At 34.6% G+C, this 15,225-nt stretch overlaps 5 protein-coding genes across 5 annotated transcripts; 1 reads left to right on the top strand and 4 right to left on the bottom strand.

Annotated features, from left to right (window-relative positions):
• Positions 1–1,680: 1,680 nt before the first annotated feature.
• PHYBLDRAFT_164294 (hypothetical protein) lies at positions 1,681–2,281 on the bottom strand (the record flags this gene model as incomplete). The annotated part of the gene is made up of 3 exons (XM_018434984.1): positions 1,681–1,927; positions 1,996–2,023; positions 2,137–2,281. 3 exons carry the CDS (start codon positions 2,279–2,281, stop codon positions 1,681–1,683), a joined length of 420 nt encoding a protein of 139 aa, XP_018295417.1.
• A 203-nt stretch (positions 2,282–2,484) lies between these two features.
• PHYBLDRAFT_131111 (hypothetical protein) lies at positions 2,485–6,324 on the bottom strand. The gene is made up of 17 exons (XM_018429404.1): positions 6,214–6,324; positions 5,748–6,067; positions 5,520–5,685; positions 5,297–5,467; positions 5,097–5,212; positions 4,884–5,030; positions 4,688–4,802; positions 4,494–4,585; positions 4,295–4,431; positions 4,052–4,216; positions 3,719–3,837; positions 3,552–3,641; positions 3,355–3,475; positions 3,070–3,278; positions 2,931–3,006; positions 2,747–2,874; positions 2,485–2,671 (listed from the first exon to the last, which is right to left on the bottom strand). Exons 2-17 carry the CDS (start codon positions 5,774–5,776, stop codon positions 2,522–2,524), a joined length of 2,031 nt encoding a protein of 676 aa, XP_018295416.1. The 5' UTR covers positions 5,777–6,067; positions 6,214–6,324; the 3' UTR covers positions 2,485–2,521.
• A 1,647-nt stretch (positions 6,325–7,971) lies between these two features.
• Positions 7,972–8,940, top strand: PHYBLDRAFT_76361 (hypothetical protein). The gene is made up of 4 exons (XM_018443146.1): positions 7,972–8,126; positions 8,215–8,385; positions 8,463–8,569; positions 8,637–8,940. The coding sequence occupies exons 1-4, from the start codon at positions 7,982–7,984 to the stop codon at positions 8,817–8,819; spliced, it is 606 nt and encodes a 201-aa protein (XP_018295415.1). The 5' UTR covers positions 7,972–7,981; the 3' UTR covers positions 8,820–8,940.
• Positions 8,941–12,127: 3,187 nt separating this feature from the next.
• Positions 12,128–12,760, bottom strand: PHYBLDRAFT_179836 (carbohydrate-binding module family 13 protein). Its single transcript, XM_018438218.1, has 2 exons — positions 12,663–12,760; positions 12,128–12,585 (listed from the first exon to the last, which is right to left on the bottom strand). The coding sequence occupies exons 1-2, from the start codon at positions 12,738–12,740 to the stop codon at positions 12,223–12,225; spliced, it is 441 nt and encodes a 146-aa protein (XP_018295414.1). The 5' UTR covers positions 12,741–12,760; the 3' UTR covers positions 12,128–12,222.
• Positions 12,761–13,482: 722 nt separating this feature from the next.
• Positions 13,483–14,944, bottom strand: PHYBLDRAFT_36399 (hypothetical protein). Its single transcript, XM_018440077.1, has 6 exons — positions 14,819–14,944; positions 14,433–14,622; positions 14,172–14,259; positions 13,930–14,091; positions 13,778–13,861; positions 13,483–13,686 (listed from the first exon to the last, which is right to left on the bottom strand). The coding sequence occupies exons 1-6, from the start codon at positions 14,894–14,896 to the stop codon at positions 13,587–13,589; spliced, it is 702 nt and encodes a 233-aa protein (XP_018295413.1). The 5' UTR covers positions 14,897–14,944; the 3' UTR covers positions 13,483–13,586.
• Positions 14,945–15,225: the final 281 nt, after the last annotated feature.

Genomic DNA, 15,225 nt, shown 5'->3' with positions numbered 1-15,225 from the left:
CTGTAATTTCATGTGCAAGTCCTGTATCGCTGGTATCAATCATGACAATCGGGACTTCTGTGTTATCTGAGCTTTCGATTCCTGGAAGATCCACCAACAAATGTCCCGCTACACTCTTGTCTGCAACCAGATTGTTTCCATAGAGCTCTTTTGAGCTAAATTCCATGATTTTTTGATGCATACGATACTGTACAAGCAACATCCGTTTCACGCTGTTTCCGTACATTCCTAACATTCGATCGAATAAGGTAGTCGACAGATCGGTCTTTGTTGAAAGCCCCTTTGCCGACGGTTTACTTCCTAGTTTTATGGGAGTCTTGATTGTAGGTGGTAGCTGAAGGTGATCTCCTGCCTGTAGACACATATTTGTATGAATAGATAATAATAAATATATGAATGAATTATACTATTTAATAGCCAGTCTTACCAAAATTGCCTTTTTTCCTTTGGAAAGAGCAATCCAACATTCGGCTAAGTAAATAAACAAAGAGTGATTAGCCAAAAACAATACTCGATTTATTTGTACGCACACCAGTATTACCAGTACATACCTTCCAAAGCTTGTGTAGCTTCGTCAATAATAACAACATCAAACTCTCGCTTGAACATATTACGGCTTCCACAACTGTACCCTTTATATTAGTTTTCTTCTTTTTCTCTTCCTGGTTATACAGCTCATACCAATATTATAAAAGTATGACTTACCCATTTAGTGTTGATATCAAGACTTCTGCTCCTGACATGACTTCATCTACAACTTTACGCTCTCTGACTTTATAATCCTTACGAAGGTCTTTAAGAAGACCGTAGAGAATTCTACGTTCAGAACGATTTTTTGATTTTGAAATTTTTGCAAGAGTCTCATCCATCTCACGACGAACATCTGCGACAATCTGACCAGAGTCGCATGTTTTGGTGATTATATCAAGAGAATGCTCCAAAACTGTGGGAAGGATCCGTGCAGGGTGTCCTACTCGTACAAGGTTCATTCGGTGACGTGCCAGCCGTTCAACGAGATTATCTATTCCCAGAAGTATATAATTTGAATTAATGAAATGTTTTTTGCTAATATGCTCACAAACATTTATGACTTTACCAACAGAGATATTAGAGGGTCCACACACAAGAACCTTTTTGTTTTCCTTAATTGCAAGTTGACGAATGATTTCCACAAGTGTATAGGTCTTTCCGGTCTGTTTGTAAAGTTAGCTTTAAACATGTATTCACCAAGTGCAACGGTATTTATATGATCTTAAGACTAACCCCTATATAGAGCATGTTATAAATACAATTGTTCTTATTGAATTGAACAAACAAAAGTGCTTACCTGGTGGACCATGAACAAGGGCAATCTCAGGTGAGCCTAGGGCAAAACGGACAGCATCTTTCTGCGACTCGTTGAGTGTATCATCAAAGAATTCAAGATCAGAGTAATCTTCCGGTGCGGATGGTTTACGAAGCCCCAATAGAGTTTGGGCAAGACCAGAAACTGCGGTCTCACCCTGATTTTTTAATCTTTCTAATGCTTTGATCATACTTCTTCAATATTAATTGTCTGTTCACTATGGGAGTTTCTGTGTGTTTATTTTAGTTACCGTTCATAAGTAACACTATTGGCCAACTTGACACTAGTTCAGAAAATATTGTTAATATCTTATACACATACACTAATATATCAAGTTAAGTAGCTTGCATTTGACAGCGTTCTTGGATTTCAGGAGGGAGTTCATCATCCGTGTCCTGGGATAGAGCAATAGTCACTTTGGAATCAGTTACTCTCAAAACAACACCAGACCATTGCGCCGATTGTTTTGAAGGCTTGTCTTTTTTATATTCATCCAATCCGACAATATCACCCGTAGAGATTTTGTGGGCAGGTAATACAGGTGGAAGCTTGATTGGGTTTGCAAGTTCAAGATCAATTAAACTATTTCATTAGAATGAGATGTTATGCAAGATCTATATGATTCTTTGTGGATGTATATATACACACACCTTTTACCACCCAAACCAGTTCGCATTCCTTTTTTATCATTTATTATTATTATTTAATAGTTTTTTTTTGGTTATTAAGAAAAAGTTGAAATCAATATAATGATCAACCGCGTCTTTTGAATAACTATGCTTAAAACCGACCCGTAACCTTGAGACCAATCAAGGCAAGTCCGCGTTTTTGAAGTTGGAGTGGTGTGTACGTGGATAAAAGTTTCGACGTTTCTTCGACATCAATGGTCTTTTCTTGTTGTATCAGGCTAATCTGATGATCGATGAATTTCTCCATTAGAGGTTTTTCGTTGTGCTGAAGATTGAGCTTAAGCTCCAGATTTTAATTCTTGACTTAAGCTTTTAAAAGTTATCTATATTTGGATGATTGTGTAATATAAATTTTATGTAACCCTTTTTTGGGGTAATGATTAATTACAACATTTTGATGAACTAGGCTGAATACTGGGAAGAGAAATACAAAGGAGCGCCAGTTTTTATGCTATAAAAAGGTAATTAAGGTGTTTATTTTGCTATATTATGGGGATTGCTCTTCTTTCCACTGAGAAATCCACATTGACATGTACTCTACTGAGGGAAGAGGCTCATCTAATGTACTAATTTTTCCTCCGTTAGATTCTGTGGTGACAGTATGGTAGAAGTTCTTATAATTTTCGAGAATATTCAACTAGAAAAAGTGGCCAGTAAGTAAAAAAGATAAAATAAAAAAGGGCTCGATATATATATATATATATATACATACTTCAATCGGTCTTATCAAAATTTGTTCCATCTTGTAATCGTTGACATATTCACGGAGTTTTCTTAATACAAAGCGTATTCTTTCTTCGGCTGACTCTTTAAATTGTTCTACTGTGCTTTGTACGTCTTCTATAAAACATATGCTGGTTTAAAGTATGTTCTTGAGAATAAAAGCTTGTACGTACCTTGGCTCAATGTCTTTGCACGAGGAGATCCATTTTCATCGGGAGAGCTTTCGCCCACAGGCCTCATTGTAGACAACTTTTTGTATATTCGAAACACTATAAGCTCTCCAATAGCCTTTTTCTTTTACGTTTTCTTTACCTTAATCATAAAAACTGTCAATGGATCTACTGCTGTGCTTACACAGTCAGTAATGAACTCTTCGCATACGTCTTTTAGCTTGAAGTTGACTTCTCGTCTGGAGTCTAGACTAATTTCAACAATTCTAGGCATGCCACTCTGAGCCAACCCAATCAAGGTGTTTGGATTAAAAAAGAACGACCTATTTTGTTGCAAGGAGCTTAGAGCACCTTGATTTTATTTTATTTTTATTTTTAAGATTAATGTGTAATTTACTTTACTTTACTTTACTTTAAGAAGACTTACCTGTTGTAGGAAAAAACGATAGTTCCTTTCCTGTGTGTACTAGCTCGGCTTCAAAGGGGGCAAGTTGTTCTTTAAGGACTAAAAGATGTTTTATCAAGAAGAGCTGTCCGTCCAAAGCAGACTACAAAAACACACGGACACATATATAAGTAAACTTATTTTTAAAAGGTCACTTCAAATTTGATAGATTTCCCTACTTTTGTGTTTGTGATAATATCAGATGCCCTTTTTAATGACTCACTGCACAGTGATACGGCTTCTTGGGCAAGATCTTCAAATACACCTGTCTAAGAAACACGCATTTGTATACTATAAGCTCTTGTTCCAAACTTGGTCGGGTACATTGAATATAAAGGGTTCTTACTTGTACACAACGATAAAGTTTTGAAAGGATCCAAAGTGTGTTTTGTAAGGCAGGATACCACCTTCGAGTAACATGGGGTGTATCATCCGTTAGTTCGGACATTTGAAGCAAAGAAGCTTCTACAGATGATCCCTTTGAGTGTGTATCAGAGGCATCATCTTCGATGTTCAAAGTGGCTGGAGTACCAGCAATAGCATTCAATTCCGGCTGACCGGGTGTAACTGGGTCTAATATAACAGATCCCTTTGTATTGTCTACATATATATAATATTAGGGCGGATGAGTATCTAGTAGTAAGATAGTGTTTTAGTAATACTATCTTTACTAGCGCACCTATCGATTTAGAAAGTTCAAAATCTTCTGGTTTTGGATGATAGCTTTGAATATCTTGATGAATAAAACTTTGTGCTCTGAATACCAGTTTTCCTTGAGCATCCTCCAATACATTGCGAATAAGATTTCCAAACATTAGACGATGACCGCCCTCACGTTCGTCTCCTAAAAAAACAACTTCTTCTTGAATAAAACTTATCCTCTCTTATTATCTCTTATCTTTACAGTAATGTTCTTTTGTACCAGTTTGATAATCGTCTTGCATGATATAAACCTGAAATATGCCACATAGCTCTGATAGAGTCTCTATTCTATTTTCATGAATAATTCTGGGGCGCAAATGATCATAAAGATAGCTTGTCAGCTCGTCTAGATAGGCGCTGTTCGCAATGTTTGTATTTTAGAGCACGTTGGGATTAATGGCTTGGATCAATAAACTTACTATAGATCTTCTTCTCCAGAAGGGAACATATTGTAAAACAAGTTAAACTCATCAGAGCAAAGGGTCATCATATAAGCACATCCGTTTTGTGCCTATACCAAAATACAATCCGTATATAATATATTTGAGTTAAATTATACTATTATATTATATTATATTAAGCTTCATGAACATATTAAACTTACAAACTGAACCAGCTCTCCACCACTGGGCCCAAGTTGCTGGATCTTTCGTGAAATTACTGGGCTTAACAGCTGTTGTCTTGTTTGGAAATAGGCGCTCAATATATCTTGATAAAGGGCTTGATATCTATTTTGAACTTACAGGTTATTAATGCGTTCGCGTACAAAGTTTACTTATATGTGTATTGACTATAGTACATCAACTTACTCTTTGTGGCCTTGGCAGCGTTTTTCAAGCTGACCTGTCAAAGTTTTGATGGTAGGGGCAATTGCTCTGAATTTTACGTAAAAGAGGTTTGTCTGTTTACCAAAATTTGTAGAAGTGTCGTTGGTCTTTTGGACCAGTGAGTATACACTTTGTTTTTTTGCAATGACATTATCATTGTTATTAATTATTACCTTTGGCGACATCTGTTTATACATTTCATAGCCAACTGCTTTAATTGTTGAAACAGCATACATCTTGATCAGGGTCATTCCTCTTGTCATACACTGTCTGAAGCGCATAAGATAAAGCTCGGAGTCACGATAGCTCACCTAGAGACGCATGTATTTTTACTTTAGTTGTCACTTTTCATAATATCAATATTAAGAAGAACTGTTATATAGCTGAATACATACATGCTGTTGCATATATTCAATGCATTCGTCCAATGTCTGTAGCATCCCTATAAATTCGGGTCTCAGACAAATATCATCTCCAGGAGAGTTGAATAATTTTGCAATAGGTTCGAGATGGTTGAAATAAGCAAGTCTCTCAGCAAGTGCGTCTGCAAGATGTGTAAGACGATCCTAGGTGGGCATATTTAAATCTTCTGTCTCTCGCTCATCTAGCATATCATACCTGTTCCTGTAATAGCTCCTCGCAGGTGGTTTGCAAAGCACGAGTCCTTTGTTCTACAAATGCATATTCATCCCCGAGCTCGCCAAATACACCCAGTGTACCATGCAAATCTTCAAGGAAATTATCACATGCCTCTCGATACAGAACCACTACAGAAAGATAATTTCTATCATGTATATTTAAACTTATGTTCTAGACAATTTATATACTTTTTTTGCATGAACTTACCGGTAGATGTCTTCTTGGTCTTTTTCCATTTCAGACTCTCTTGTGGCAAACCAATCAAAAAACTGTTGTAACGTCTCAATAGGTTTATTTGATCCAATCTCTTGGGCAGATCTTTGTTCTGCAGCATAATCTGCAGCAGTCGTTTCAGCCAAAAGGTTGATAGCTGATCTTGAGCGCGGTGAAAGTGCACTTAATCTACTAGACAAGGCTCCGGCATTCAGGGGACTTAGTGTCGGTGTGGATGAGAATGATTCCGGGGTACGAACTCCTGATGAATGATTCAGGGCGAGCGATGGAGAGGTGGATGTGGCTGTGAGATGCTGTTTTTTAACATTGTAAGGAATGAATGGCATGAGTATTTTACATTGCCCTTTTAGTTTCACTTTCTCTTTTTAAAATGTATTCATTCATTTTATTTTATTTATTTCTATTGTATTAGCATTTGAATGCATAAGAAAAGCCATACCCAGTTGGTAGGTAAGGGTAGTTCTAAGCATGCTTCCTGAAGTTCGTATACAACTTGTTGCTCTTTCTGGCTTAGTTGAGTTTTCTCTTCCCAGTCTTCAAGGGAGATTCCACGCGTAACTCTTGCCATTGCTGGGAGTAGCTTATGTCTTTCTCTTGGTCTTTCTCTTTCCCTCTTTCTCTTTCTCTCTTTTTACTGCCCTTCTGTCTGTGAAATCAGTCCAGTAACTGCCATATCGGTTAAAGTTGTGACTGTCAGGACCAAATCGGCCACAATCGACTTTTCATTTTGTGTGCAGTATGTGAGTGTGCGATTTTGGAAAGGGTGTGTATTTTTATCAACCTGTAGATAACAGTTTTCTAAATAAAAATAGCTTTTTAGATGCTTTAGACTTTATAACTTCTTTAATTTCATTAAAATGTCTCGGGTGAGCTAAATAGAAGACGATTGGTGTGTTTCTTGTTGGGTAGCCAACTGAGCTCTGTTTGTTCTATTTTGACACTTCAACGATACAGGATTGGAAGAGTACTATTATTACTAATGATATAGTGGCGAACTCATAGCTATGATATTAAGTTCAATAAATTATCTAACTATAGTATGTCTTGTGTGATACACTTTACCTGTACTATACACTTTATTTTAGCAAAGCTTAAGATGATGATCATTGCTTAGAATCAAATTTTTCTGATTTTCCCTCTGTCTCGAGACTCTTTTAAAAATACTAATTTTATATTGTATTCTGTTTACTGTATAAAATTCACGTCTACCAAAGCATTTTTATCACGAATGTTGCCATGTTCCTGTTTACTTTCTTAGCTTGACTTTTTTATATATATATAAGAGGGAAAAAAGAATAATACTAAAACTAAAACTAACCACTCATAGTAATATGTATATTTGTACAATATATTTGACTGAAACTTACTCTTCATTTTTTATATATTAGCCTATTGATAATAAACATGCTATAGATAACACATTATGGAAAATTAGTAACGGTTATGATGGCAGTTTTGAAAAAAAAACTGGCTATGATATTATCATCTTTAATAAAAATGCCACTCATTTCCCCCAGTAATATGGTTAATATATATATATAATATGCTTATCTTCCACGTTTAAAGAATCGACACTGTAATTAACCTGAGTACTAAGCAATGCCTGCATTATCCAACTTTATCGCATTTGTTGTAAGAAAGATGTATTATAATGGTGTTTGTTTTTTCCACAGATTAAATCTGAAATAGCAAATTATTACTTTTACACGAAAAAATAAATAAAATTGGTTAATAATTATAATCAGTCACCTCGACTACATTCATGTATATCACAACAATTGATATATCGTATTGTACCAATATCTACATATATATATACGTTGATCTAGTATTGACCATCGCTTATACCTATAGCTTATTATTCAGGAGATATATATATATAATATACATCAGATAAAATAAACGTACACATGTAGGTATCTTCTGAATAGAACCTGACCATACTCAAACCCAGATAGCGCAGTTATTAACGAGTACATAGTGTACTAGTGTATTAAATCTGAATACTAAACGTCTTATTTTTTTATTTTTTTATTTATTTGAATAAAGAAACACTGAAAGATACAATGTCAAAACTGGAATGATCTGATATCCATAAAAAGATTTACTTTGAATTTATTAATATCTAAAATATTTGGTATAAATATTCTTCAGAATCGTTATCGATATCCTTCATCTTCCTCTTACTTCATTACAAGCTTTTATAAATGAAACTCATTCAGGCTCTACTTATATTTTCCCTATGCATAGCTGCTGCAACAGCAGCTTCTATCCAGCCTCGCGCTGAGCTTGGAGAGGCATTGATGATGTATGGCTACAATCCTCCTCGAAAGAATCCAGACTATTGTATTGGTAAAGTAACTCATTTGTTATTATAATTACATTCACTAATATCTACATCTACATCTACATATATATCCATATCTATATTTTGTATCAGGCTTCCGAATTACATACCCTACTTATCCAGGTTTGGCCTTTGAGGCTGGGTCTATTCAGCAAGTCGCTTGGGAAGTTGACAAGGACATCCCTCACTCTCCAAACATCATTACCCGTATTCGTATCATCAACAGCACCCAACACAATCAGTTTGTCATTGCTGAAAACATTAGTAAGTCAATATACTATTCTCACCAAAATTTAGCATGACTTTTGATCTGATTTTCTAATTTAATTGACATTCCTTAGCTATGTACAATAATGAAGAGAAGGACAATGTTGGAGAAGTTGGATTCCGCATTGGCGTTGAAGACAACACTGGCCTTTACCATTACAGAATTATGGCCAATTATCCTGTAAGATAGTCGTCTAAAAAATCGTCTCTCGATCAATGTAATCGTGCTTATTTACATCATTGTTTAGGGTACAACTGTCCACTGCGTCTATGAGTCCGTTCCGTTCATGATCATCCAAAACCCTTACAAGAAGCACAACACTGTTGGCCCTGCTTATGTTGCACCCAAGACTGACAGTGCTATTATTTGGCCACCATCTGAGGTTGAGAACCAGAAGCGACTAGCAGCAGGTGGAGAACCTATCCTTTAGATTCCCACCTTCATTTGATCGCATTGATCTTTGTGTTGTATTATCCATACCCCTTTTATTGTGTTTCTCCTCTTTCTATCAATATATCACTCTCATTATAATAATATAAGAATTAGCTTACCATTATAAAATTAAATACAGACATTTTGAAACACTGGATACAAATACACTTTCCAACCATCATCATTATTATTATTATATAAGATATCTATCAACTTACATTTCTCGATACATTATATTTCCAAAGAAAATACGTATTTCATTTTCAATATCGACTAGCCCTCGTTTATAGATATCGAATTACTATCCCTTGGCACTATATAAGCTATGTTCTTAAAAGTCGTAACTAACCTGCTATGTAGCTATGGTGATATATCATTTACAAAAGACAAATAAAAACTTGTATACTACAAGAAAATGCAGATAAATGTTATAGAATCGAAAATCAAACAATATTTCATTTTCATGTAATCCTTACTACAAGTTATAGCAGTTGTTTAATAAACATCCTATCCCTTTATAGAGCCCACCTTCTCCCTATACCTCTTCTTCCTCTGGGTGCTTGGCTACAGACAGTAGTTAGCTATTAAACAACAAGTCGGCTACTTTATTTAAAGTACTGAGCATAACCTGGTTGGGTGCTTTTGTAACTTTAATATACATATATAAGCTATTTGGTGCCTGTAGTTATTAGAAACCCCATATTTTACAAGATTATCCAGTCGATTAATAAATTTGTAAATCGTATAGGGCATTTGGACTTATTATTCGATATATTCGAGAAAATATAATGGTTTTCAACTTTACACATCTTGACATTCTTCAACTGTATTTGAAGATCACTTTTTGGTTTTGGGCACTATATACTCATGCGTCTGCACCTTTTTGTCTAAGTGTAGTGTGTGTGTGTGTGTGTCTACACACGTCCACTTTACGTATTTGTTTATTTATTTATTTATAGGGTATATTACATTAAAGCAGTACGAGAAAAATAAGGGGTTTGAACATAAACAGGATCATCGTCATTAATATGTTGTACTTTAAATAAATGAGGGCTGGCGTGGCCTATTCTTGTTTATGGGGTACCGTTCCGTAACTGGTACATTAAATTTTCATATATTAAGCAGACAGACCGCCACATCAAAATGTAACAGCAATTGATATTTGGTTCAACTTGAAAATAACGAGTTTCATATCAGGGATTCTTACTGAAGTAATTGATATTCGACTATTCACCTGCATTGTAGTATATAGTGCCTAATTATCCAAACTTTCTAAATAAAAGAGAATTCTTTTGGGACTACATGAACGCTATTTATTTATATCCCTTTCTTTTCTGGACTGTCCCTCTTGCTTCCTAGCAACTCTATTTATTTATTTTAAAAAAAATATATATCTCACAGACTCGGGTTACGTTCTAAAACACTATTACAGCATGTATATTTTTTTGTCTCGGGGTATGTCCTAATTTGAACTTGTGTCTTTGATACCGTATAATGGATCAGTCTCAACTACCAGAATAACAGTATTGTATTCTCCTTCACTGTTAATGTTTCTTTTAACTCTAATCATTTCAAAAAAGAATAGTCAATGGTCACTACATGATACTTTATTAAAATAATTTAAATGTACACCATAGCATTTTCACTGTCAATTACCTTTTTTTTTGGGTGTATAGCATAGGACTGAAAATGCATGTCTATACTGATGTGTATAGGAGGTTATAAACCAAAAAGACTTTTTTTTTTCTGTCTACAATGTACCTTTGATACCACATAAAGATATATATATATATTCCTGTCACTCAGATCCAGGATTCACTTGTTAAATGTTCTTTGTCAAACACAGTACAGTGGGTATTTCCGAGTCTGCTCTTAATCCCAGGACATCATTAAAGAAGTTCTCTGAATTTATTATACCACTTACTTTCCAAGATACTTGCCAGTAACACAGGTTCCACTACTTACATCATATGTGTGGTTTTTTCTTTTCTCTAGTTATAGTCTCGGCCTTTCTCATTTTGTCATATGTATTTTATTGTATCACTATTATTATTTCAAGAGAAAATTATGTTTGTTTACCATGAATTACAATAGACTTCCGTGGCGTTCTCCGGTTACAAACACCTCATGACTTCTTGTACTTCTACAATATAATTACCCCTTTCATGACATTTTAGAGCGTCTATTAAAGATACTTTTGGTATAAATCTGTGCCACAAAATTATCGTATAGTCTTGAAATATAGCGTATCAACAATCAACAGTCTTTCCATCTCTTTCTTTGTTTTTACATACAAATCAAAAATCAAAAGAAAAATCGAGATCTTATTTTGAGCTGACCATATACTTTTATTTTTATTTTTATGCTAATACTAGTCTACTCTTGTCGGTTTATCTAATATAATAACTCTTTATTCTTTATAACAATAACAAGAGAATTGAGCAAACTGGCAAACATATGGAGCCCTGATCCTCTATGGCGGCTCATTCATCGCTGCTACTATGACCGCTAAATCTGTACCTTAAATAGTGCTGAATATTACAAGTATATACCCTTCTTCTAGTTTCTCTTTTCCTGCTCCCTTTATTATATGTTCAAGTATGCTTTGTTTCATATAAAGTACATTTCATAAGATTTATACTTGAATCACATAAAAGTGTGTTTGAATACGCTCAAGATATTTCTGGAATTTGATTATTATTTGTGGTATGATTAATATATTTATTTTTTGATAAAAGGTAAACTTTTGATTAAACGCTTTTACACAATTGAAACATCTATACTCTGGTGTAACAATCTGCATAGAAAATTCAGCTGGTAGAGAAATACACCAGCTAGTTTTGTAAAGGCTAAACGGAGAGCGTCTTTGAACCAAAAAGAAATCCCAAGTGTTGTGAATATTGGTAGGGATATGGAATTGATGAAATAGCAAGCCTTCTGAATCATCTACAAGGATGTTATATCAAATGCTTGAATCAGTACCCAGAAGACTGTTGAGTTTTGTCTACATTTGATGTTATTCGATTATCGGGTTTAATACTAGGTATGGTTTAACTTGTGCTGTATTAGTCTAGTCTATATATTACAATAAAACATTACATAATAATATAATACGCCCAGGAAGTCAATAAACATCGTTTAATGGTCCTTGCTTGACACTGTACTTCAATCCACCTAAACCTATTAATGTGATCCTGAACTGTCAATAAAGCATACTTTCCTTCTATCTTACAAGACATATTCCCAACTCTACACTGCTCTATGTACTCCTCGATAAAATCATTCTAAAATCGTTGTTTTTTTTTTAAAAAAAAAAGAGTATTGCTTATTTTATTTTGTACAAAGTGTCGATACTTTCTCTCATTTTACATGGATTTTTCTTTTCTTTTAAAGAAAAATACTTAGTAAAGTTCACATTCTACCAAGTACCATCTCTGGTTACTGGCAACTTCACCCTCACGCTTTCCGTAGAGAATTACAGGAACACCATCATCATCCTCACCGCCAGCAATGTCCAAGACCAAGTCGGGTCTAGCATCACAGAAGATATAACCCTCTTCATCAATAGACCAGCGCTGGTTTGCGGCCTCTTCCGGCTGCTTCTGTTGCCACTGGCATATTTGGGACTCCTCGTTCATCTCACCACCACGGATATCAAGAGCCTTGGCAGATTTGGCATTAATAAAGTAACCGTCTTCATAGCGCCACAGCTGGTTCAAGCAATCCTCGGATTTTTGAGTATAGACAATGATGGTGGCATCATCCTATAATGATTATGATTATGATTATGATAACTATTATTGTGTGCTCTAAAGTATTCCTAGTAAGATTATTTCCTTACCTCAGTGGAACCTTCCTCGACATCGATGACACGGCCGTTAAAGTGGCTTTTGATAAAGTAAAGGGGTCCGTAAGTCATATTGCTTTTTTTTTGAAAAGAAGATGTTTAATTGAATATTTAGCTGGGAATAACTGTGTATTTATAGTTTACAAACAAAAAGGGAATATAGAATGAACGCCAAGTAAAAGCTTGATGATGTGTATTCGTCCCCGTCATCCGAGATCTGACTTGTAAAACAGACAATGTTTCTATTGCCTCCGCATTAAAGTTTGTATTTCTGTTACAAGAATGACTTGGACATGTATCTAGTATGTAACTTTGATGGTCTTGGCTTATTAGACGCCGTCAAAGAGTCTGGATAAATGGCTCTTTGTACATGTATTAAGGTTTGGCTGTGTGTGACAGTGAGTTCAAATTTTATGCATTCGGTTGAAATGAATGACTCCTGAGTTCTACAAGTTTTATTTGGATCTTATTTTCATTTTATCCAAATGTGCTTTCGTTTAACCTTTATGCCCTATAATTAGAGAATTGATAAAGAATCTTAAGGCAGTATTTTATATATAGAGTGTTGTACGGTAGAAGGACTTAAAGAGCTGTTCAATTATAAGTGAGTGATTTAGAGGGGATTTAGTTTGTTACTTGTCATTTGTAGAACTAAAAAAGAAAATACAATGCCAGACAATATTCAACAATGCCATCTTGTCCATGTATTCAATGGCCTTTGAATCATTTGATTGTTCTATTGTTATTTTGACTCTAATAACGAGATATATAATAGTAGGTCATCATCTGTCTCCCTCTCTTTTTTCTTTTTTTTGGTGCAATTTATTAGTATACTCCATAAACATTGTGCTTATACATCAGACTTCTTTAGTTGATAGTATCAACATTAAATAATAGGATTAATGGATCTTATTAAACTTAGATTTCCTTGAATGTAGTCTCTCCATTTTTTGTAACTACTTCCAAAAGACTCCCGCTAGTCAAAGCAGCAGTTCCGGTTGCATATGCATACAATTGTCTATATACGCATATGACGATGAAAGAAAAGAAGAAGAAATGAATTAAAGTATTACCACAAGACAAAGATTACATTAATCAATATGACTTACTTTGCAACAGTCTCGGTAGGTGTCCAGGATGAAAAATCGGCTTTAGGCATTCCACTTCTGTTCATTGGAGTATCAAGAGTAACTCTATTTTTAAAAAAAAAATTCATTAGTATAAAGCATCAAAAAGAAACCATTTGGTATAACCAACTCACGGGCAGACAGCAGTAACTTTGGCATTGGGGGGTAAACCACTACCGGGACTAGCCAAGTCTTTTACAAGATGATGAACTGCAGCTTTAGCAACACCATAGCCGATCATGCCAGGAGTAGGGCCATTTGCGGCCAAGGCACCTGTCAATGTCAAAAGACCATCACTGCAAATTCATGAGTCAATTGTTATGATAATAGTAATGATAATAAAGAGAGAGAAATAATCATTCGTTATTGTACTAACCTTTCAAGATGACGAGCGGCTACCTGGGCAGCAATAAAAGAAGAGTAAACACTCTGCTTCCACATCAACTCAGAGTTGGCCAAAAAGTCTATGGCAGTAACCAAAATTAATTATTACTATTATTATTGTTATTGCTATTGCTATTGCTATTTTAAATACAAAACAGACAATAAAGAAAGAATCGATTGTCTAACAAGTCGTGATGTGATTTGAAAGCTAAAGGCAATAAAATAAGAAGGAAATAAAGAAAATCAGATATACCTTTGCTGGCAGCATTTCCACCTGCCCAACCACCTGCAACACACAAAATAGCTTTAAGTTTTTTGGCGCCTAGAAAACTGGCAAGGTTGTCCTGGACTTCTTTAGCTTGGTCTTGAAGTGTGGCATTAGGATTAACAATGGCATTGTGATCTGCACTGACATTCTCAACCAAGTCAATGCTAGTAACTGTCTGATAATTATAATAATAATAATTATAATAATAAAAATAAAAATAATAAGAATAAGAATATCAATATCAATATCAATATCAATAGTAACTCCCCTGAGCCCCACGTTTTTTATTTTATTTTATTTTTTGGTCTGCTATTTTCCCCTCATTTTTATTACAATTTATTTTATTTCAATTTGTGTCTATAAAAATTTACCCAGCCCTTTTCTTTAAAAAAGGTTACAACAGAGCGTCCAAGAGCACCAGCACCACCATATACGACAAGGTTACTCATATTATTAATTACTATTATTATTATTTATATATGAAAATAAAAGCAAAGAAAAGAGAGAGAGATAAAAGAGAAAAAAACAAAAGAGGGGTAAAAATGAAGAAAGGAGCGCGAAATCAAAACCGTGGGATTTTTTTTTTCTTTTGTGTTTTTTCGTTTGATTTCTCTATTCTCTCTTTATAATGTATATTTTTATGAAATTGAAACAGCTTGATAAAAAAATGATTATAGATATGTGTATGTAAATGCTCGTGTATATATATATATATATATTTATGAATGAGTTTTGTGAATGCGTGAATATTGGTGGGTGTGTAAGAATAACCAGGTCA

The sequence above is a fragment of the Phycomyces blakesleeanus genome, assembly GCF_001638985.1.
Source record: "Phycomyces blakesleeanus NRRL 1555(-) unplaced genomic scaffold PHYBLscaffold_4, whole genome shotgun sequence".
NCBI classification, from domain to species: Eukaryota; Fungi; Mucoromycota; class Mucoromycetes; order Mucorales; family Phycomycetaceae; genus Phycomyces; species Phycomyces blakesleeanus.
The sequence above is the reverse complement of the archived record's forward strand: the minus strand, read 5'-3'. Positions and strand labels throughout refer to the sequence as shown.